The 23,500-nt window shown below is 38.4% G+C and overlaps 2 protein-coding genes and 2 pseudogenes across 4 annotated transcripts; 2 read left to right on the top strand and 2 right to left on the bottom strand.

The window, feature by feature from the left end:
• Positions 1-4,353: 4,353 nt before the first annotated feature.
• Positions 4,354-11,778, bottom strand: LOC147563632 (uncharacterized). The gene is given in 5 exon segments (XM_086654618.1): positions 4,354-4,398; positions 4,400-4,843; positions 4,901-5,700; positions 10,579-10,686; positions 10,803-11,778. Coding segments are annotated over 5 exon segments (2,373 nt in total).
• A 1,372-nt stretch (positions 11,779-13,150) lies between these two features.
• On the bottom strand, positions 13,151-14,341 carry LOC147563631 (uncharacterized). The gene has a single exon (XM_086654439.1). The coding sequence runs from the start codon at positions 14,339-14,341 to the stop codon at positions 13,151-13,153; it is 1,191 nt and encodes a 396-aa protein (XP_086510565.1).
• Positions 14,342-15,217: 876 nt separating this feature from the next.
• Positions 15,218-17,007, top strand: LOC147563630 (tetrahydroberberine oxidase pseudogene; annotated as a pseudogene). The gene has a single exon (XR_015236604.1). The product of XR_015236604.1 is annotated as a tetrahydroberberine oxidase pseudogene (transcript).
• Positions 17,008-20,297: 3,290 nt separating this feature from the next.
• Positions 20,298-22,116, top strand: LOC147563629 (tetrahydroberberine oxidase pseudogene; annotated as a pseudogene). The gene has a single exon (XR_015236602.1). The product of XR_015236602.1 is annotated as a tetrahydroberberine oxidase pseudogene (transcript).
• Positions 22,117-23,500: the final 1,384 nt, after the last annotated feature.

Below are 23,500 nucleotides of genomic sequence, written 5' to 3'. Positions count from 1 at the left end.
ATCTCTTCATCTAGCTCCCGAAAAGTGTACCGAAATTTCGAAGTAACTGTCAGATTGCATGCCAAGTGTCACAGAAAGATTTGCTTTTGACTCAAACATTGACTGACTATTATTCCCTGGTCCGGACTCCGATTCCAGTTCCGCTTTCGCCGATAGATTCGTATTGGATTCTACTTTCACATGAGCCCTAATATTGACCAGCATACCCTTGTCATTAAAATGACCAAAATGCCCCTCAAGTATGTCTTTATCACGATGTTTTCGCATCGAACTCCGAAATGAGACCTGAGAAAGAAAATCAAACAAAACGTCAGAGTAACCGCTCGAACTAGACTAACTAACCTGAGTTAAGAGATTCAAATGAGACATTTTCATGTCTCATCAAACATCCCCAAACTTAGATTTTGCTAGTCCTCGAGCAAAACAGAAAAATAAAACCAAGCCCAGTTCACCACTTTCGTAGGGAATCACGATTGCACTAAGCACGTGCAACAAGCCGTTAAACCTCTAGGTTACCCTAGAGGACGAGTTTTGTCTCGTGAGGGTTTGCAGTGAATATACCCACAAAATTCAAAAATGCAGAAGGGTCTAAATATGATATGGACTAAAAATGTTTATCCGGTAAACTTTCGAAAGTTAATAGAAATGAAATCCAAGCAGACCAAACCATACAAAAGCTAAAAACCCCTTCACTAGTAATCTAGACCCGAAGTGCACGTGACCAGCCAATATGAGTATCATCTCGATTCCGAAAAGACAAGACCTTGATTACCTTCTCAATACATTTCGCCTCGACTATTGCCTCACGGTCATACGCTCAAAAATTCAAATCACTCAGAAATGGTTCACTCAATGTGTGAGTATGAATATGAATGAAAACTCAACACATTACAAAAGACGGACTAAATTTCTGGTAAACGACTGATCTCATAGAAAGGAAACAACCACTAATACGGAATGGGGAAGCTAACCAACTCTTCTCACCTGATTAACTATCTAACAATGCTTCCTAGAGGTCAATAGACTATAATGATGATGTGACTAGAGCTCCTGAGAACTCGACGTCTTCAAATCTTCAAGAACTACTTCAAGGGATAAACACTTAAACAAAACTACACAAACACACTTTTTTTCTTTTTATTATATATATATATATATATATATATTTTTGGTAATACAACTCAAAATACACATCTTACTATCTCAACAATTTCTTTGGGTATAATTTTCTCCTCTTTGCTTCATGTCTTATTCTCAGGGTTCCAAATGATGGATGAGATCTATTTTCCTCTAGTTGACATTGCTTTCAAGTTTCTCAGACTACAAGAGAAGGGTTTACTTCCTGATGACATCCCTAGTGGTTGTAAAATTTGAACTCAGAAGATCAAATGAGTTCTAATGAATATTGCGAGGCTGAGTAGCTCTTCACTCTACTCGGAATTAGCTCAGAAGAGATCACTCAAAACAACAAGAAAGGCTCAGAATCTCACATAGGTTAAGTCTCCACTTATGATTAATCAGGTTTTCTCGGAAAAGTCTACTCGTCACCTATCTAACACTCACATGGCTAGTGCACAGACAACCTCAAGACTCGAAATTCGTGGAAGAACTTTCAGCAAAGGCATAGTACGACCAACTAGACTCTATAACTATTAACAAGCAAAAACAACGAGACTCACATTTTCAATCTAAAAATTAAAAATTTTGAACCCTTTTGAATTTTTGAAATAAGGACTAAAAATTCAATCCCCTATCCCCCAAACTTAAACCTAACATTGTCCTCAATGTTCTGAAGACTATGCAAAAATAATAGGATGTAGGGAAAGATGTTACCAGATTTAGAAGTCCTATGCATGGGTTGCCTCCCAGAAAGCGCTAAGTTTAACGTCTTCAGCCAGACGAAACTGATCAAAACGGATCAGTCTGGATAGATAGGATCTTCGATAGAAACATCCTCTGTATCGTTCAACATCTCTAAAAATGGTTTTAACCGTTGTCCATTCACTTTGAACACACTACCATTTTTGTCTTCAATGTCGACCGCACCATAAGGATAAACAAACTTGACCGTGAAAGGTCCTGACCATCTAGAAAGGAGTTTCCCAGGAAATAAATGCAAACGTGTGTTATATAATAAAACTTTCTGACCCGGTGAAAATGTTTTTCTTAAAATATTTTTATCATGAAACATTTTCATTTTATGCTTATACAACCTAGCACTTTCATATGCATCATTTCTCAACTCCTCCAACTCACTGAGTTGCAACTTTCTCTCTCTACCCGCCTTGTCAAGCGAAAAATTCAATTGCTTGATAGCCCAATATGCTCTATGCTCTAACTCAACAGGTAGGTGACATGCTCTGCCATACACTAGTCTATATGGAGACATTCCAATAGGGGTCTTAAACGTTGTACGGTAAGCCCATAGTGCATCGGTTAGTCGTAAAGACCAATCCTTCCTATTGGTGTTAACCGTTTTCTCTAGAATGCGTTTAATCTCCCTATTCGACACCTCGACTTGACCACTAGTCTGTGGATGATATGGGGTAGACACTTTATGGGTAATACCATATTTTTTCATTAAAAGCTCAAACTGCCTATTACAAAAGTGTGTTCCCCCGTCACTAATGATTGCCCGCGGTGTACCAAAACGTGAAAATATGTTTTCCTTTAAGAAATTGATCACAACTTTGTGATCATTCATTTTGGAAGCAACCGCCTCTATCCACTTTGACACATAGTCAACTGCCACTAGGACGTACAGATTTCCAAATGAATTTGGGAAGGGACCCATGAAATCGATGCCCCACATATCGAAGACCTCAACTACCAAGATAGGATTAAGGGGCATCATGTTCCTACGTGAAATGCTTCCCAACTTCTGGCATCGTTCACACGCCAGACAATATACATGGGTGTCCTTAAAGATAGACGGCCAGTAAAAACCACATTGTAGAATTTTTGCGGCCGTCTTCTTACCACTAAAATGCCCTCCACATGCATGATCATGACAAAAGGAAATGATTTTGGACTGTTCACTATCAGGAACACACCTCCTAATGATCTGATCGAGACAATACTTGAACAAGTATGGATCGTCCCAGAAGAACCGTTTTACCTCGGATAGAAATTTATCACGATCTTGCTTGGTCCAGTGTTTGGGCATTTGACCAGTAGCAAGATAGTTCACTATATCAGCAAACCAAGGTGATTGGGAGATACTAAAAAGTTGCTCATCAGGAAAGCTCTCTCTCATGGGTAACTTGTCTTCTACAGACTCGACTACAAGTCTAGACAAGTGGTTTGCTACTAGATTCTCGGAACCCTTTTTGTCCCGAATCTCTATGTCAAATTCTTGTAGCAGTAGTATCCATCTAATCAGCCTAGGTTTTGCATCCTTTTTAGAAAGGAGATATTTTAATGCAGCTGATCAGAGAATATGATGACCTTAGATCCCACAAGATATGATCTAAACTTCTCTAGGGCATACACTTAAGGCTAACAACTCTTTTTCAGTGGTAGAGTAGTTTAGCTGTGCATCGTTTAACGTCTTACTAGCATAGTATATAACGTGAAGAAGTTTATTCTCACGTTGACCTAACACGACTCCAATGGCATAATCAGATGCATCGCACATGATCTTAAATGGAGTACTCCAGTTGGGAGGTTGGACAATAGGGGCGGAAGTAAGCATAAGTTTGAGTTTCTCAAAGGCTTCTAAACAAGGCTCATGGAAGACAAATTTGTTCTCTTTTGCCAAAAGATTACAAAGAGGTCTAGATATCTTGCTGAAATCTTTAATAAACCGTCGATAAAATCCAGCATGTCCTAAAAACGATCGAATATCTTTGACCGTTTTAGGGACTGGAAGGCTTTTTATCAACTCTACTTTAACCTTATCTACTTCAATGCCTTTTTCAGAAATGACATGCCCTAAGACTATTCCTGAGCGAACCATAAAGTGACATTTTTCCCAATTGAGAACTAGGTTCTTCTCTTTGCATCGAACCAACACAAGTGTGAGGTGATGCAGACACTGATCGAATGATGAACCAAAGACTGAAAAATCATCCATAAAGACCTCGAGAAACGTCTCTACCATATCTGAAAATATGCTCATCATACATCGTTGAAATGTAGCGGGTGCATTACACAACCCAAAAGGCATCCGACGATAAGCATAAGTTCCAAATGGACAAATGAAAGTGGTTTTCTCTTGGTCCTCAGGGGCTATCGGAATCTGATTATAGCCAGAATAGCCATCTAAGAAACAGTAGTAGCTATGCCCAGCTAGTCTTTCTAGCATCTGATCAATGAAAGAAAGAGGAAAATGGTCTTTCCTCGTGACCGTGTTCAATTTCCTGTAGTCAACACAAACACGCCACCCAGTGGTCATCCTGGTGGGTATTAATTCGTTTGACTCGTTCTTGACTACAGTAATGCCTGATTTCTTGGGTAGAGTTTGAACAGGGCTGACCCAAGTACTATCTGAAATAGGGTATATGATACCCGCACCTAACAATTTCAGGACTTCAGCTCTAACAACCTCCTTCATGTGAGGGTTAAGTTTACGTTGCATTTCCCTTGACGGTTTAGCATCTTCCTCTAGGTAGATATGGTGCATGCAAACAGAAGGACTTATACCCTTTAAATCAGCTATTGACCACCCTAAAGCCTCTTTGTGGTTTCTAAGGACATCTAGCAATCTACTTTCCTGTTCTTTTTCTAACTCAGAAGCAATAATGACAGGTAAAGTTTCAGATGGGCCTAAAAACGAATACTTTAAGTTCTCAGGCAAGGGTTTCAATTCTAAGGAAGGTGGTTTCTCTGTGGATGGAGGCAACTCTGGGATAGAAGGACCACTGGACTCACTGGTGGATGATAGTTGATTCGTCTCTACAGTTGGCGAGTCAATTGGCTCGGACAAAATGAGGGGTTCAGCTTTTGCTTTCCACTTATTAGTATCCAATAATGGGGTAGAATCCAACAAAGCATTCACCTCATTGATACTTCCCTCCTCATCAAAGTCTAAACCAAAATGAGCCAACAGGGTTTCTAAAGGATCCTCGGATAAAGTCTCAGGTAAAGAATCCTGAACGAACATATCTATTAGGTTCATCTCATTAAACTCATTAACATCATCCGGGAAAAGTCCAGCCTTAAAGATGTTCATCTCTACAGTCATGTTCCCAAAAGATAATTTCAAAAGTCCACTCCTACAGTATATGACAGCATCAGATGTAGCTAAGAATGGTCGTCCTAGAATCACGGGAATTTGGTTTTGGGTATCACTAACTGGTTCAGTATCTAAGATGATGAAATCTACCGGAAAGATGAGTTCACCAACTTTTATTAAAACATCTTCCACTATCCCACGTGGTCGCCTAACAGACCGATCTGCTAATTGGAGAACTATAGAAGTGGGTTTTATTTCTCCTAACCCTAACTGTAAGTAAACAGAGTAAGGAAGTAGGTTAACACCGGCACCTAGATCTAACAATGCTCGTTCGATCTCATGTTCCCCTATGGTGCATGGTAAGGTAGGGATTCCTGGGTCTTTATACTTAGTTGGAAGGGTTTGCTGGAGAATAGAGCAGACTTGATTAGTCAAGAAGACTTTCTTATGCACATTCATCTTACGCTTCCTAGTACATAGGTCTTTAAGGAACTTAGCGTAAGCTGGGATTTGTTTAATAGCATCTAATAATGGAATGTTAATACTAACTTGTTTGAACATTTCCATTATCTCCTCAAACTGAGTCTTCTTCTTTAGTTCTACCAAACGCTGAGGATATGGGGCTCTAGGAACATACGACTCAGGCACAATGGGTGGGTCTTCAGACTCAGGAGCCTTTTCAGGCTCTTTACTAGGGACACTAGTTGGTAAGGTGGGTTGTTCAGAGTTTAGTTCACTATCTTCGGGAACTCCTACCTTATTATCAATTACCCTACCACTTCTAAGGGTGGTTACTGCATTAGCCTGGTCCATCGACTGTTTACCCTTCGGGTTTGGTTCTGGTTGACTAGGAAACATCCCATGTTCTCTCTTCCTAAGGGCTTCTCTAAGTTGACCTACCTCGGTTCTTAAACTACTTACAGCCTGGTTGGTCTCTTGTACAATCTGGTTAGTCTGTTGTATAGCCTGGTTGGTCTGTTGTGTAAACTCTATATGGGTTTTAGCTAGTTGCTTCATGGTTTCCGCTAAAGACTCATTGTTTTAAGAAGGATATTGGGTACTAGATTGACCCTGGTTTTGAGCAAAAGGATTCCTAGGAGCATTAAACCCAGGAGGGTTCATGAAACTACTAACCTGACCGTGATTTTGACCCTTGGACCAAGAAAAATTGGGGTGATTTCTCCAACCCGGATTATAAGTGTTTGAATAAGGATCATATTTCTGACGGTTATCTTGCCTAGAGTTTAGATAAAGAGCATTAGCTTGCTCTTTTTCGTCAGAAACAAAGAACATGGTACACTTATTCCCTGTATGAGATGGGTCTCCACAGACGGAGCACGGATAAGAGATGGATTCATTTCCAACACTCATGGCCTGAGTGGGATCCTCCCTAACTGCTTTAGGCTGACCAAGCTCTAGGGCTTCTATCCTTCTCGTCATGGCGGCGAGTTTAAGTTCGGAGTCATCAACTCTATAGATGCCGCCTTTATTCGGAGTAGGGTTTGCCCTAGTAGGAGGTCCTCTAGAAGTTTCCCATTGGTGGGATTTCTCAGCTAGATTTTCTAGAAACGTCATGCAGTCATCGACGGATTTATAAGTAAATCCGCCACCACATAATGACTCTACCATGGATGTAGTGGGATAGTCTAGTCCGTCATAGAGAAATTGGACTAGTCTGCTCTTTTCATAACCATGGTGTGGACACTGTAGTTCCAGTTCTTTAAATCTCTCTAGATATTTGTAGATAGACTCTCCTTCTTGTTGCACAAAATTATTAAGACTTTGCCTTAAAGCGGTGGTTTTGTGCTTGGGAAAGAATTTCAGAAGGAATAAACTGTTTAATTCTTCCCATGCGGTGATGGAATGAGGTTGTAAGGCATACAACCAAGATTTTGCTTTCTCTCTCAAAGAGAAAGGGAACAACCTAAGTCTCACTATTTCATCAGACATATTGGGGAATCTTATAGTCCCACAGATTTCTTCAAAATCCCTAACATGGTGGTAGGGATTCTCGTTCTCAACTCCACGAAAGAGTGGGAGCATTTGGATAATGCTCGGCTTTAACTCGAAGTGAGCCGTGGAGTGGGGTAACTGTATGCATGATGGTTGACATGTTAAAGTAGGGTTCATATAATCCCTGAGTGTCATAGGTGGATTTCCATCCCTGGCTTGGTTTAGATTTTCACCCATAGTGTCACTCAAAGAGAGATTGGCTAGAAGATTACTTAGATGAGTTTCTCTACTAATGAAACGACCTCTCTTATCACGATATCTATCAGGCATAAACTAGAGCCCAATGACCAAGGATATTCTCAACAAAACTTTTTTTTTTTTTTAAATCGAAAACCGAGGAATCACTACGAAGACCCTAGAGGAAAGCAAACACAATCAGTCTGACTCCACCAAGCAACCTAAACAGAATATAGACAGACAAGTTGGTCAGATTCACCCTAAAATTCTAGACAGCTCCTACTTCGTTACAAAGCTTGAACAATAATTGTTATGAGGGTTACTCCGTCAAAGTAATACGGTCAAACAATTCTTGGTGACGACCAACGATGAACGTTGTGATAGCCGTCCAACCTTCGGTAGCGTTGCCTCTTCTCGAGGTGACCTTTTAAAGAATTGATTAACACTTTCCTTTGAGGAATGCCCAAATAAAAATTAAGTCCCTGAATTGTTTCAAAGATCCTATGAGCTCGAAACCTTAGGGGCTGATGTCTAATTCAGATTTTAGATTTTTAGGTGAAGTTTGGGATCGTGAATGTTGTTACTTATTTGGGCAAGAGAACGGTGATGAAATCCGTCTCCTATCTTTCAATTGGGTTATTGCCCTAACTAGAATGCTTACACTAAGCAATTCGATCAAGCAATTAGGCACACTAAACACACAATTACCCACTGACAGGGGCTTCGTGGGTGATTAGAGAAATTACCTCCCGTTCCAGACGGGCGATGACCCTTGCAGACGACCCGGGCCACTCTCCCCTTGAGTGTTCCAACCCGAGGCTTCGTTTTGGTTTTCGGTTACAATTTATAAAGCCCTCCAATTTAGGGTCAAAACTTTAATACCAAAAATAAAAATTAGAAAGTCTAAAAGTCTCTCTCTCACCAAAAAAAAAAAAATACTAAAAATAAAATGTAAATTTTCCTTCTTGAGTTTCTCTCCTTGTTGCGCCTTTTCCTTCGCTCCTTAGCGTTCTACACACCAAAAATGAAAAAGCAAGTCAAAGTGTCCAAAAATAAAAACTTACCAAGAATAGAAATAAAATTAGATTCAATTCAAACTAAGTCCCCGGCAGCGGCGCCAAAAATTTGATGGGCCTAGAAAGTTTCCTAAATAGGTCTACACTCGCAAGTGCACGGGTGTCAAGTTGTAAAATTCCGGTAAGACCGGTTCGTTCCTCAGAGACTAAGTCAAATTTCAATTCTAATCTTAAAACTATTATGTCTTCAAAATAGTGGTTTGATTGGTAATATATTTTTTTTTTCAAATAATAAAAAGATAAATAGCAATTAAAATTTAAATAATACTAAAGTTGATATTCAGATAAAGGGGACCTAGGGTTTTCTGAATCCGTCCCTCTAACAATTCTAACGACAATTTATTTGGATTTAATTAACAAGTTCTTTATATAACTCAGATTTTTGGTCCATGAATGGTCTAAAAATCCGGAAGATTTTATCGTGAAAAAAACAATAAAAATGATTAACAAATCATATCGTTAAAATTATTTATGAAGAACTTCATCTAAGACCCTAGATAACAGATTAGTTACTCATAGACATTATATAAAAAAAATATTGGAAAATAAAGTAAAGAGAGGGAGAAGAAAACTTAACTTTTTTCGCTATTTTAAAACCAAACAGGACCTTAGGGAAAGGATTTCCTGTTAATTTTCCACTGTTCTGCCAAACACACCCTCTAGGAAAATGATTTTCTCGTCTTCTCGGAAATATTTTCCCTGGGAGAAAATTATTTTCTCACCTATTTTCTCATCTTCTCCAACTATCTTTTTCTCTATAATTTTCTGTTTCTTTTCTTATAAACTCTCTCTAGCTTTTCCTTTCTGTCTCTTTAACTTAATTAACCGGAAATAACAATGAAACAAATCGAAATTTCTTTAAAACCGAGAAATGATCTCACTATTAATCTATGATCTCACTATTAATCTCTCTCTCTCTCTCTCGATTACAACTTCCTGTTTCCATCTCTCTCTGTAATCTCTCTCTCTCTCACTAAGAACAAAGACTACATAAAAGAAAAATCAGAAAAGAAAAGGTGATGATGATGAAATAGTTTCTGTCTCTGTTTCTTTCTCTCTCTCAAACCCGAGTGATTCTCCTCTTTCTCTCTGTCTAAACTCTGTTTTTTTTTTTTCTAGCCGTGGAGAGATAATCCCCACTTGTTTTATCTGTTCACCTATATAGAGAAGAAAGATCGAAAAATCCTCCCCTATTTCCATCCATCTTCAGCTATATTAGTTGCGGTTTTTAGAGAGAGAAAATATCTTCTCTCTCTAAAAACAGCAACTCTATCTCTTCATCTAGCTCACGGTTCCTGTCTCTCTTTCCTTCTCTTCTTTCTTCTTACCATTTCTGCTTCCCTTTCCTTTCTTCTCTCTCGGTTTCCATCTCACTCTCTCTCTCTCTTGGTTTCCTTTTTTTTCTCAAGAAAACAGAGAAGAGAAATATTTCTCTCTTTGATTTGGTAACAGCAGCTGTTGGCTCTACCATTCAGAGGGACACTAGGATGGTGCGCGGATCACCGAAGCAAATACCGAATAACTGTCTGATCTTCAGGCGAGTTACAGTGCCCGTCGGATGTGAAATGGGAGTACTGATACTGTTACATGTGAAGCACCAAATCAGGAGCCAAAATAAATCCCGAGCGCCATCTAATGCTTCCCAACAGTGTACCGACACCTCATCCGTGCCGTTCGACTTGTGCCACGTGTACCTGGATTGTGGATTCTTACTTCTCCCGAAAAGTGTACCGAAATTTCGAAGTAACTGTCAGATTGCATGCCAAGTGTCACAGAAAGATTTGCTTTTGACTCAAACATTGACTGACAATTATTCCCTGGTCCGGACTCCGATTCCAGTTCCGCTTTCGCCGATAGATTCGTATTGGATTCTACTTTCACATGAGCCCTAATATTGACCAGAATACCCTTGTCATTAAAATGACCAAAATGCCCCTCAAGTATGTCTTTATCACGATGTTTTCGCATCGAACTCCGAAATGAGACCTGAGAAAGAAAATCAAACAAAACGTCAGAGTAACCGCTCGAACTAGACTAACTAACCTGAGTTAAGAGATTCAAATGAGACATTTTCGTGTCTCATCAAGTGCAGCAAAATTGTTTCATTAGTTGGCTGACATAAGTCAGTTAACAAACATTTAAGCCAAGTGCTATCTTGAGCTGCCATAGCTGCAACTCGGTATTCTGCTTCAGTTGAAGATAAGGATACAGTCGGTTGCCTTTTGCTACACCAAGAAACTGCTCCTAATCCAATCATAAACACATACCTAGTTGTTGAACATCGAGTATCATGATCGCCGGCATAATCAGCATCACAAAACCAACTAATTTGCAATCTCCTTCTTTCTTATACAAAATACCATAACCAAGTGTGCTCTTTACACATCTTAAAATTCGTCGAACTGCTTCCAAATGAGGTTTCTTTGGTTGCTGCATATATCGACTCATCACACCAACTACATAAGAAATATCAGGTCTACTTAGAGTCAAGTAGATCAGGCTGCCCACCAATTGTCGGTACATCGTTGCATCTTCTAAGTCTCTCCCTTCATGAGCACAAAATTTGGCATTTACCTCTATTGGTGTATCAATGGGTTTACATTCAAGCATACCAAGCTTCTTTAATAGATCTTTAGAGTATTTTCTTTGGTGAAGAAATATACCTTCACTTGTGTGATCAACCTCTAACCCGAGGAAGTGTTTAAGTTGCCCAAGTTCTTTCATTTGAAAACGAACTGATAAATTCTCTTTTGTTTGGAGAATCTCTTCTTCACAATCTCCCGTGATGATTAAATCATCCACGTATACTAAAACGATAGCTAACTTCACTCCATTTGATTTAATAAACAAACTATAATCTGCACTTGTCACTAAATAGCCACTATAGGTTAGAAATTCAGCAATCTTATCGTACCATGCTCTTGGCGATTGCTTTAATCCATAGAGTGCTTTCCGTAACTTATATACATATTCTGGACGATCTTGGGTTTGACATCCCAATGGTTGATTCATGTAAATCTCTCGGTCTAATTCTCCATGCAAGAACGCATTCTTCACATCCATTTGCAATAATGTCCAATTTTTGTGAGCTGCAAGTGCAAGTAAAACTCTTACTGTTGTAATCTTTGCAACTGGACTAAAAGTTTCTTCATAGTCTAATCCATATTGTTGGGAGAACCCTCGAGTTACTAGACGATCTTTGTGTCTCTCAATTGATCCATCGGTGCGACGCTTTACTTTGTAAACCCATTTACATGAAATTGGCTTCACATTTGCTAGTTTTCGAACAAGTTCCCAGGTTTGATTTTGTTCTAAAAAAGCTATTTCTTCTTCCATAGCTCTGTTCTATTCTGGAATCTTAGATGCTTCTTCAAAATTTTCTGGTTCTTTTGTATCTTCTTCTTCTATCGTAGCACCATTTGCATATCTTGGATTCGGCTTACTGATTCTTGTTGACCTCCTTGGTGTAATTGTTTCTCTAGGACCTTCATTTGATGGTTGGTACACACCTGTTTGCCAAGAACTTTGATCTACATATTCTTCGACATTTTTATCGTCTTCGGTATCTTCACCTCCACCTATATCCAGCTGAATTTGAGCACTTTTCATCTCGTCTTTAAGGCCATTTGAGTTTGGTAGCTTCTCTTTTTCTGAGAACCACCACGAAGATGCTTCATCAAACACCACGTTTCGTGATGTGTAGCACTTTCCTATTATAGGATCACAACACTTCCACCCCTTTCTTTGACTATCATATCCCACAAATATGCACCTAATAGCTTTCTTGTCAATTTTGCTACGTAAGTGATCAGGTACAAATACATAACAGACACATCCAAAAACACGAAAATAGTTGGCTTCAGGTTTTATATTCAACAATTTTTCAAAGGGTGATAAAAAATTTAAACTTTGTTGAGGAAGCCTGTTAATCACATATGCAGCAGTTTTCATTGCTTCAGCCCAGAATTGGCCTTGGACATTCTTTGCGTGAAGCATACTTCGACACAGTTCTCCTAGGTGTGTGTTTTTTCTTTTCGCAACACCATTCTGTTGTGGAGTGTTAGCACATGTGAACTGATGTTTTATTCGTTGTTCTCGTAAGAAATCAGAGAACTCATCTGAGGTATACTCGCCCCCGTTATCAGTCCTCAGACAACGAATCTTCTTATTAACTTCTATTTCAGCTGCACATTTAAACTCTTTGAATTTTGAAAAGGTTTCAGATTTTTCTTTTTGAAAGTAAACCCATACATACCTGGAAAAATCATCGATAAAAGTCACCATGTATTTCATCCGACCAATAGAAGCTTGTTTGACAGGTCCAAATACATCTGAGTGAATCAACTCTAATGGTTCCTTTGCTCTAAATTTAGACTCTTCATAAGGAAGTTGATGTGCTGTACCGTATTGGCATCCTTCACAAACGCTATCTGTTTTTACTTCAAGTTGAGGGAGTCCTTTCAACATAGACTTCTTCATCATCATATCTAATTTAGAGTAGCTAACATGACTCAAGCGCATGTGCCATAGGTCCGCTGTCTCGTTTCTTCTTGTCCGCTCTACGTATGCAGTTTCCGCAGACATAACATAGATTGACTCAAGCTTTTTCCCATCATAAGTGGTTCTCCCTCTAGATTGCGATACACCTTCACATCTTCAAGACCAAACAAAACAAAATGGCCAGAAGATGTTAGTTGTGCTACTGAAATTAGATTTTTTTCGTACCCGGAACATGATAAACATTCTGAAGTGGCACATCATTGTCGCTGTATTGGAAAGAAACCATTGTATTACCAATGTGAGCTATTGATAACTTTGAGTTGTTGGTTGTCACCACGATACAATTACCTTTATATTCACATAAGTTTTGCAGTTTGTCCTTATCACCCGTCATATGATTTGAGCAGCCTGAATCGACAATCCAGTCTTTTTCATAATCAATTTGTTCGAGTGTTGTTGTTGTTAGAGCAAACTCATCTATTTCTGCAACAAAGAGTGACTCAACATCCCATTCTTCTTCTTCAGTTAGTTCGAGTGTTGTTGCTGTTAGAGCAAGCTCATCTATTTCTGCGATAATTAGTGCCTCAATATCCCATTCTTCTTCAGTTTGTGACGTAACAGCATTACTCTCCACTGATTTTTTCCGCTCCCAACAAATATTTTCCATGTGACCCTTCTTCCCACAATTGAAACATTTCCCGTTAAATTTCTGGCCATGACTTCGATTTTTCGAACCTCCTGCAACATGACTACTCCATTCGCCTTGCTTATTCTTCGATTTATCATCATTCCTTTGGTAGGAACCACTACCATATTGCTTGGGATTCTTGCTGCCTTTATTGACATAAAGTGCTTCCTCTTCACTCTTCAGCGAAACTCCTCCCATTTGCTTAGCTAAGACTTCTTGGCCAGCAAGCAAATTTTCAAATTCAACAAGTGATGGCTTATTTTGCCATCCCTGTACTGCAGCAATGAAACCCCTATATTCAGATCTCAAACCATGGACAATTATTCTTTTCATCCTGGTTTCATGAGTTGGGGCTTCAGGGTCTAACTGAGAGATTTCTCGACATAATGACTTCACTTTGTGGAAGTATTGAGCGATTGTCATGTCTCGTTGAGTTATTGATAACAAATCACTCTCTAGTAGCTCCAACTTAGTATCATTCTTCTTTGAAAACCGTTTGGTAAGCGTATCCCAAGCTTCTTGGGGAGTTTGGACATCTCTGATATGCTTTAGAACATCATCTTCGATTGTTGTCTTCAAAGCGAACATCGCTTTGCCTACTTTTATCTTCCACTTCCTTAATGAGCCATTTGTGTCTTCTGCATCTGGTTGTTTGGCTTCACTACCATTCACAACTTCCCACAAATACCCTGCATGTAAGACATCATACATGTAGACCAAGTGTTGTAGTTCTGATAATTTTGCTTTTTGATTCCACCAATAACTTGAAGATCACTCATTTTGCTGAACCTGGCTCTGATACAAAATGTTAACTATAGAAGTAAAGGTAGACAACAAATTCTCTACTGAAATACTCTTAGTTTTTCTTATTGAGAAGATGAATTACAACTGCAGAGTTATGCTCTTTAAATAGACAAATTACTAGCATAAAAGTAGGATGAAACTCTTGACTAACTAACTCCTAAAGACTAGGAATGCATGACTGAAAAACAGAATTGAAGTTATCTACTGACTTAGTCATAAATAGTAACTAGTAAATTTCTAAAGCTTAGTCAACATAGCTGGTGGTGTGACTCTAACACTATTATTAACTTAACGCAATAACCAAACTAACGAGGAACATATCAAGTTGAGCAAATCCAATTGAATAAGTTTCTTGGTAGGGAATGGTTCTAAAGGTTTAACACATATCACATTGATCAACATTTCATAATATTTTTCTTTAACTTCCTTTTATATAATGTTGTAGAAGTCTAAGAGTTTGAAGTCATAGTGTTGAATAATATTTTTAAACTTTCATCTATGAGTTTAGAATGGAAAATCACTTATTTGAATATCTAAGTCCATTGTCTTATTAAAATAGTTTATCCATCAATTTAAATTCTTGAATCGTATGAAGAAAAAACGATTTATCTATAGTCGAACCTTCAAATAACCAAAGTCGTTGTACTTGCTTGGTAATTTCATTTACTTGTCAAGAAAGATAACGATCTATTGAACAATCAACCTTTAAAGTTAAAACCATCTAGTTTAATCTATAAAACAATCAACATCAAGTTAAAGACTATAAATACAATGGCTAGCTATATGTCTATATCCACCAAACAACAACAAAAAAACATGGGTACTTCAATCTATTTGATACTTGTTTCAGTTCTATCTTCTTTCTTTTGGTTTTCAATTTCATTTGGAACCTCCAGCCCACTTCATGAAAGCTTTCTACAATGTCTTTCCCAACATTCTCAATCAGCTATCCCAGTTTACACCCAAACCAGTTCTAACTATACATCAATCTTGGAATCTACCATTTACAATCTGAGATTTACATCACCCACTACTCCAAAACCTAAACTCATAATCACACCATTGCAAGAATCCCATGTTCAAACCGCTGTAATTTGTGCTCGAAAACATGGAATTCAGATTAAAACTCGAAGCGGGGGTCATGACTTTGAAGGTCTCTCTTATGTATCTGATATTCCTTTCATAGTTGTCGATTTGTCCAAACTTCGGTCCATCAATGTAGATGTAGAAGCTAGTACTGCATGGGTTCAGTCTGGTGCAATCGTTGGTGAACTTTATTATAAGATTGCAGAAAAAAGTCGAACTCTAGCCTTTCCTGCATCATTTTGCACCACAGTAGGAATTGGCGGGTTCTTTGGTGGAGGTGGGTATGGTCCTTTGTTTAGGAAATATGGTCTGGCAGCTGATAACATCATTGACGCTCGAATAGTCGACGCTTATGGCAGAATTTTAGACAGAAAATCAATGGGTGAAAATCTGTTTTGGGCTATTAGAGGAGGTAGTGCTGGTGGAAGCTTTGGAGTCATTCTTTCATGGAAGATCAAATTGGTTCATGTTCCACCTACTGTGACTGTCTTCAGAACCACTAAAACTATAGAACAAGGTGCAGGTGAAATTGTTCAGAGGTGGCAAGAAGTTGCTCATAAACTTCCTAAAGAAATCATAATTCTTGTTCAGTTTAATGTTGTGAATGCAGCCGAAAGAGGGAAGAAAACCATACAAGTTTCATTCAGCTCCTTGTTTCTTGGGCGCATCGGAGAGGTCTTAACTCTGATGAAAGAGAGATTTCCTGAGTTGGGTTTGGAGAGAAAAGATTGTTTCGAAATGAGTTGGATTCAATCAGCAGTTGTGTTAGGTGGATATCCTATTGAAGCTCCTATAGATTATTTACTTAATAGGACTCAACCTAAGACTTTTCTTAAGATCAAATCTGATTATGTGAAGAAACCTATTTCAAAAGTTGGGTTAGAAGGGATCTGGAAAAGAGTTTTAGAAAATGATGAGGGAGCTCTTCTTACCTTCATGCCTTACGGGGGGAGGATGAGTGAGATTCCAGAACATGAAATTCCATTCCCACATAGAGATGGCAACTTATTTAAGATCATATATACAGTTGGTTGGGCAACACCAGGGGCTGAGGCAGCTAAAGAGCACACGAATTGGATTAGAAGATTGTATAAATACACGACACCTTATGTTTCAATGTCTCCACGAGAAGCATACGTCAACTACCGAGATATTGACCTAGGTCAGAGCAAAAATGGTACTGCCAGTTACCTGGAAGGAAAAGTTTGGGGAAGTAAGTACTACAATGATAACTATGAAAGATTAGTGCACGTAAAAAGCAAAGTTGACCCTGACAATTTCTTTAGAAATGAACAGAGCATTCCGAGTGTTCGTATTTTTTGAGAAGAGGCCACTAGAGACGCGAGTTTATTATGAAAGGCGTCACAACTATATATCTAATAGATGCCTTAATGTTAGTGGTAAAGTTTATATTCAAGTTGTGTATGTAATTTGTATTGAGTGATATTGTGTATGGTTCATATTGGTAATAAGTGATATTGCTGAAAGTGTCTTGAAGACGGGTAGATATCTAATCCGGTTTGCGACCTACGAAATCGTGCTCAATTTTTTGGGGCTTATCTTCTGGGCTGCCGAAGCAGGGCCGATCATGTTGGAATCAGAGCCGATTTTGGCTCGACCTGACTCGTCAAACCCATAAACAGAATGCGCCATTGTGTTCGTCTTGTTGAGCTCTTCAAGTTAGAGCCAAGAATCACTCAAATCCGATTCCGGATGAATGAGAAATTCAAGTTTAATGTTTGGACGAAGATCGGTTGAAACAAAGACTAAAGCGTAAAGTTGGACAAGTCACTTTGGGGGCCGTTTGAGCGAAGCACGCGGATCCTTATCTAAACGGTTGGCGTTCACTCCGCGGGATTACGCAAGATCTAACGGTCACGTGTTTGTTTATGTGGGACACCGTTGGGACATTTCCTCGCGCGTTGGATCAGCGAGATCCAACGGCGTACGTTCACTTTGTGTCGGGCACCGAGTGGGACGAGTTCAAGCTTCTAATCTAGTCGTTGCTTTCTTCACCTGTTAGGCACGTTTCGAGATTTGTCTAGCAACATCTATGGCCGACGTTCCACCCGAGGAATTCAGCCAAATCCAATGGTCTAGATTGTCGCCTCCTCCAACTTTCAGTTATACTTCAGATTAGTCCCTATATTCCGAACAGTTATGTCTCTTAACCCCAAAAGGCAAATACATCCATTCACTTCCTATATAAACAACCCAAACCCTTCTCATTTTTCATGCCATTCATTCTCTTCTATCAATTAGTATTCTGTGTGGCTGGAATACTCATTGGGAAGTAATTCAAGTATATCTAGAAAAAGGAAGAAATAAGTTTTGAGTGAAGTTCTAATCAAAAGCGTCTAGAAGATTCAAGTCCATTCTTTTTTTCTCTTCTCTTCTAATAATTACTCAATATTCTGTGTGTCTGGAATACTAGTATCTCTAGAAAAAGGAAGAAAGAAGTTTTGAGTGAACTTATAATCTTAAAACGTCTAGAGGATCCAATCGCATCAGTCCAAGAGCTCATATGATTTTTGAAGGTTCGTCCGCTTTTAAAATATAGAAGTACCATCTTAAAATTCTGAAAGGATAGTCGTTGAATCCCGAAGGCATACAGCCTAACGTTTGGTACTGTTACGGGGGTGTAAAATGTCTTAAGGAAAGAGAATTTATTCTCGCCTCGACTCCATTATCTTTTGTCTATCTCGGTTAATCCGAAAGAAAGAATTACTGATAAAGTTGGTATTCGCTTATCGTTTATCTCTCTATAACTTAGAGAAAGGAAGTTCCCTACTTCAACCCAGACTCTTGCTTAATCAAGACCAGACAGAGTTAAAGTGAACTCAAAACCATAACCAGAGGAACAATAGATCATCCTTTTCTGCCGAAGCAGGGCGGATCATTCTTGTCTGCCGAAGTAGCACTGATCTCCGTGGTCTGCGAGGCAAGGCTTTTTTATATAATGGGTATCCATATATATTTCTGAATTGGAAAGAGAGGCGATGAGGCGGTGGGATTAGAGTTTCGAGTGAGATATATAAACTGAAACTCTAGAGATATCTTTGTAACTTGTTCTTGTGAAGAGGTAAAACCTCGATAAATGTTCGTCTCGGATGAAGCCGAGATAGAGGTGAACTCGGTGAAGCGGAGTGAGATGGTGATGTGAGCTCGGATTGAAGCCGAGAAGGAGAGAGGGAGATTGAGATCGAGTGATAGAGAGATTTAAACATAAAGTAAATAACAACATTGTTTACGTGGTTCGGTCGGAGGATCACGACCTACATCCACGGAGAAAGCCATTAATGGCTACATTATATTATCTCCACAATCGTGTGATTGATTGGTTACAGACTCAAACACTCAATGCAACTCAACTCCATATAAAATACATGGAGGTCACTTCTATTTATAGAGTGATTTGGGTATCTTATTTTCCTAAGACTCTATATAGGATAAGTACAAATAATATCTTCATATATCTTGGACGGTTGATACGTATATCTTCGGACGCTTAGCTATCTTTGGCTTGGGCCATGTCTGGTTTACCCATAAGTTTAGTCACCTTATTTGTTTATTTCCACCAAATAGGTGAAAAATAATGTTTAAATTAAGCTGATAAGAGTTTAGTGTTGGTTTCATTTGAATATGATTAATTCATAAATTAAAAAGTCAGAGACAAACTTAAAACATCAAGTTTGTTTTTGATTAATCTTTTTGACTCTACGAACCTAGCACGATCTTATTTTAAAACATTTTGTTGTATATATATATATATAGGTTTTTTGAGCTTACCCCCTCATCACTAATTGGTAATTGAGTTTACCCCCTTCAATAATAGGTAATTGAGCTTACCCCTTAAATTTACTATTTTTGACATAGACACGAAGGTTGTGTTTGGCGGACGTGAAATAAATGTGACTACCGAGAGCAATTATCCTTCAATATGATTCCTCGTAGTTATTCCACCGTACTTTATTGATTGATTTGGTCGGTAGTATGATTAGCAAATATTGATTTTGTTTGTACATTATTTAATTTATGATTTTATTATCCCATGCCAAACATGTCTTTAGTAGTTTTGCCAAAAATTCTAAATTCAAGGGGGTAAGTTCAATTACTAATTAATGAAGGGGGTAAACTCAATTACCAATTAGTGTTGAGGGAGTAAGCTCAAAAAACCCTATATACATACAACAAGTTGACACTTGCTTAATCACTAATCTCCTCGAAAGTCCTTTAGTTTCTCTATCACGGTTCTGAGCAAGTCATGTACAAATAATATATAGAATATATTATATACAAGTTTCTAAAAAGGATTTCTTACATAAATAAAGTCATGTAATATTGTATTTGGTTTTTTGATATGGTTCTCAATACATTTCATTACTAGTCATAACTATTTTCCATTATTTTTCTCTTATATATAATGTTGTAGAAGTCATGGAGTTTGAAGTCATAGACTTGAATAGTATTTTTAAATCTTTTCCTCTATGGGTTTAGAATGGAAAATGACTAATATGAATAACTAAGCCCATTGTCCTATTAAAAATTTGTATCCATCAATTAAAACTCTTGAATACTAAATTATTCATCAATAATGGAACCCTTCAAATAATCAAAGTTGTACTTGTCGAGAAATCTCGTTTACTTGTCAAGAAAGATAATGATCTATCTAAGAATTCAACCTTCAAAGTTCAAACAATCTAGTTCTAATCTATAAAACAATTAACATCAAGTTAAAGACTATAAATGGATTGGCTAGCTATATGTGTTTATCCACCAAATTATAACATAAAAGCATGGGTACTTCAATCTATTTGATACTTGTTTCAGTTCTATCTTCTTTCATTTGGTTCTCGATTTCATTTGGAACCTCAAGCCCACTTCATGAAAGCTTTCTACATTGTCTTTCACGACATTCTCAATCACCTATCCCAGTTTATACCCAAACCAGTTCTAACTATACATCAATCTTGGAATCTACCATTTACAATCTGAAATTTACATCACCCACTACTCCAAAACCCAAACTCATAATCACACCATTGCAAGAATCCCATGTTCAAACCGCTGTAGTTTGTGCTCGAAAACATGGAATTCAGATTAAAACGCGAAGTGGGGGTCATGACTTCGAAGGTCTCTCTTATGTATCTGATGTTCCTTTCATAGTTGTCGATTTGTCAAAACTTCGGTCCATCAATGTAGACGTAGAAACTAGTACTGCGTGGGTTCAGTCTGGAGCAATCGTCGGTGAACTTTATTATAGGATTGCAGAAAAAAGTCGAACTCTCGCCTTTCCTGCATCATTTTGCACCACGTTAGGAATCGGTGGGTACTTTGGTGGAGGTGGGTATGGTCCTTTGTTCAGGAAATACGGTCTAGCAGCTGATAACGTCATTGATGCTCGAATAGTCGATGTTAATGGCAGAATTCTGGACAGAAAATCAATGGGTGAAGATTTGTTTTGGGCTATCAGAGGAGGTAGTGCTGGTGGAAGTTTTGGTGTCATACTCTCATGGAAGATCAAATTGGTTCCTGTTCCATCAACTGTGACTATTGCCATAACCACAAAAACTATAGAAAATGGTGTAACTTCAATTATTCAGAGGTGGCAAGAAGTTGCTCATAAACTACCTAAAGAAGTCCTAATTATTGTTGTCCTTAGTGTCACAAACTCAACTGAAATGGGAAAGAAAACGGTACAAGCTTCGTTCATTTCCTACTTTCTTGGAGGTGCTGATAAGCTCCTAGCTTTGGTGAAAGAGAGATTTCCAGAGTTGGGTTTGGAGAGAAAAGATTGTTCCGAAACGAGTTGGGTTCAAGCTGCAGCTGTGTTAGGTGGATATCCTATTGATGGTCCTACAGATAATTTACTCAATAGGACTCAACCAAAGACTTTTGCTATGATCAAATCTGATTATGTGAAGAAACCTATTTCAAAAGTTGGGTTAGAAGGGATCTGGAAAAGATTTTTAGAAGATAATCAAGAAGGTTCTCTTTCATTCATGCCTTATGGGGGGAGGATGAGTGAGATTTCAGAACATGAAGTTCCATTCCCACATAGAGATGGAAACTTATTTAAGATTATTTATTTAGTTTCTTGGACAACACCAGGGGCTGAGGCAGCTAAAAAGCACACCAATTGGATTAGAAGATTGTATAAATACACGACACCTTATGCTTCAAAGTCTCCAAGAGAAGCATACATTAACTACAGAGATATTGACCTAGGCCAAAGCAAAAATGGTACTGCCAGTTACTTAGAAGGAAAAGTTTGGGGAAGTAAGTACTACAAGAAGAACTATGAAAGATTAGTGCACGTAAAAAGCAAAGTTGATCCTGAAAATTTCTTTAGAAATGAACAGAGCATCCCGAGTGTTGCATTTTCTTGAGAATAAGCCACTAGAGCCGCTAGTTTATTATGAAAGGCATCACGTAAATATATGGAATAAATGCCTCAATGTTAGTACTTTGAAGTTTTTAGTGAAGTAGTTTTTGTAATTTGTATTGAGTGATATTGTGTACGGTTCATATAGGTAATAAATGATACCAAGAGATATCTTGGATATGTGAAAGCTTCTCTTTTGATTGTCAACTCATAGTGGTTATCCAACTCAAAACCAATTGACAAGTGTAGAGGACTTGGACATTATATTATTGGTTGCTAGATCGTCCTGTTCTTACGTGGGACATTCTCACACGCCCCCTCACATGTAAGGTTGTTTCAGCCTATCATGTTGGACCTAACACTGATACCACGTTAAGCTTGTGATCATCCAATTCAAAACCAATTGACAATGAGTGGAGAATACCTAGACATTATATTATTGATTGCTAGACCACACTGCTTCCACGTGGGACTATTCTCACAAAGGTGATTGTGCAAATCTAGTGGTTATACAATACACGAAGTTAAAAAAGATTAGTTTACTACTAAACCTACCTAGTGTGGGTGTGGAAGGGAATTCCGAAGGCGACCGCTTTATTACAGGTGGTCTACCATGGCTAATTTTTGTGAGGAAGTATAGAAAAAGACGCCTTTAGGAAAAACAGGTCAACATCAGTGTTTCCTAAAGTAAATGTCACGGGTTTCCTTAAAGTAAACCTACCTCGGTTTGATTGATCGGGGACTCAACCATATGGTTATTGTGGACGCAGAAATGTGGCTTCAAAAGAGAACTTCTGAACAGTATCCCACACTTATTTAGATGGGCTTGAAACTCTCCCTTGGCCAATTCCAAAGCACCATAACTCTGAAAGCTCTTGATAGGAGTAGATAGAAGCTTTTCATAGTGTCTTTGGAAGTGTTGGAAACAACCCAAACTATCAGATCTTTGTTTCATTGGGTATATCCAAAAGAAACTACTGAAGTCATCCATGAATAGAATATAGTACCTAATGCCAGAAATTGTAGTAACTAAAGATGGACCCCAGATGTCACAGTGAATAACCTCAAGTGGGGTGGAGGAGGAAATTGTGGATGAAGAGAAAGGAAGTCTCTGGCTTTTCCCTAACTGGCAAGAGGTACAGACATCATAGTTGTCTTTGGAAGAAATGGAAATTTGTTGACTTCTTTCCAAAACTGAGATTAAATCTTTGGAAGGATGGCCTGCTCCATTGTGCGATGTCCTAGCTGAGGCATTGACACTATAGGCTTGCTCTAGTGGTATCTCAGATGGACAATCACAGACACTAATAGTAAAGTCAATACTATACAGATTATTTACCATCGGACCATCAGCAAGGACCTCTTTAGACCAGAGATCTCTAATAAGGAACCCCTAAGGAAAAAATTCAACACTACAGAAGTTTTCCTTAGTGAATTTTGAGATAGATAGGAGGTTCTTATGAATAGATGGGACATGTAGTACCTTTTTGAGCTCGAAAGCATACGCTCCAGCAATCACAGTAGCTTTGCCAGTATTGCTAATGTCCAGACAATGCCCATTTCCTATCATAACTCCATTATCACCTTTATATGGA

Source organism: Eschscholzia californica, unplaced genomic scaffold (assembly GCF_041429995.1).
Source record: "Eschscholzia californica isolate CP2 unplaced genomic scaffold, dmEscCali1.0.p SCAF_1, whole genome shotgun sequence".
Lineage (NCBI taxonomy): Eukaryota > Viridiplantae > Streptophyta > Magnoliopsida > Ranunculales > Papaveraceae > Eschscholzia > Eschscholzia californica.
This window is presented reverse-complemented; position numbering and strand designations above follow the sequence as displayed.

Bases quoted from the DNA above. Each gene is read 5' to 3' on its own strand.
- LOC147563631 (XM_086654439.1), bottom strand. From the start codon at position 14,341: ATGTATGATGTCTTACATGCAGGGTATTTGTGGGAAGTTGTGAATGGT.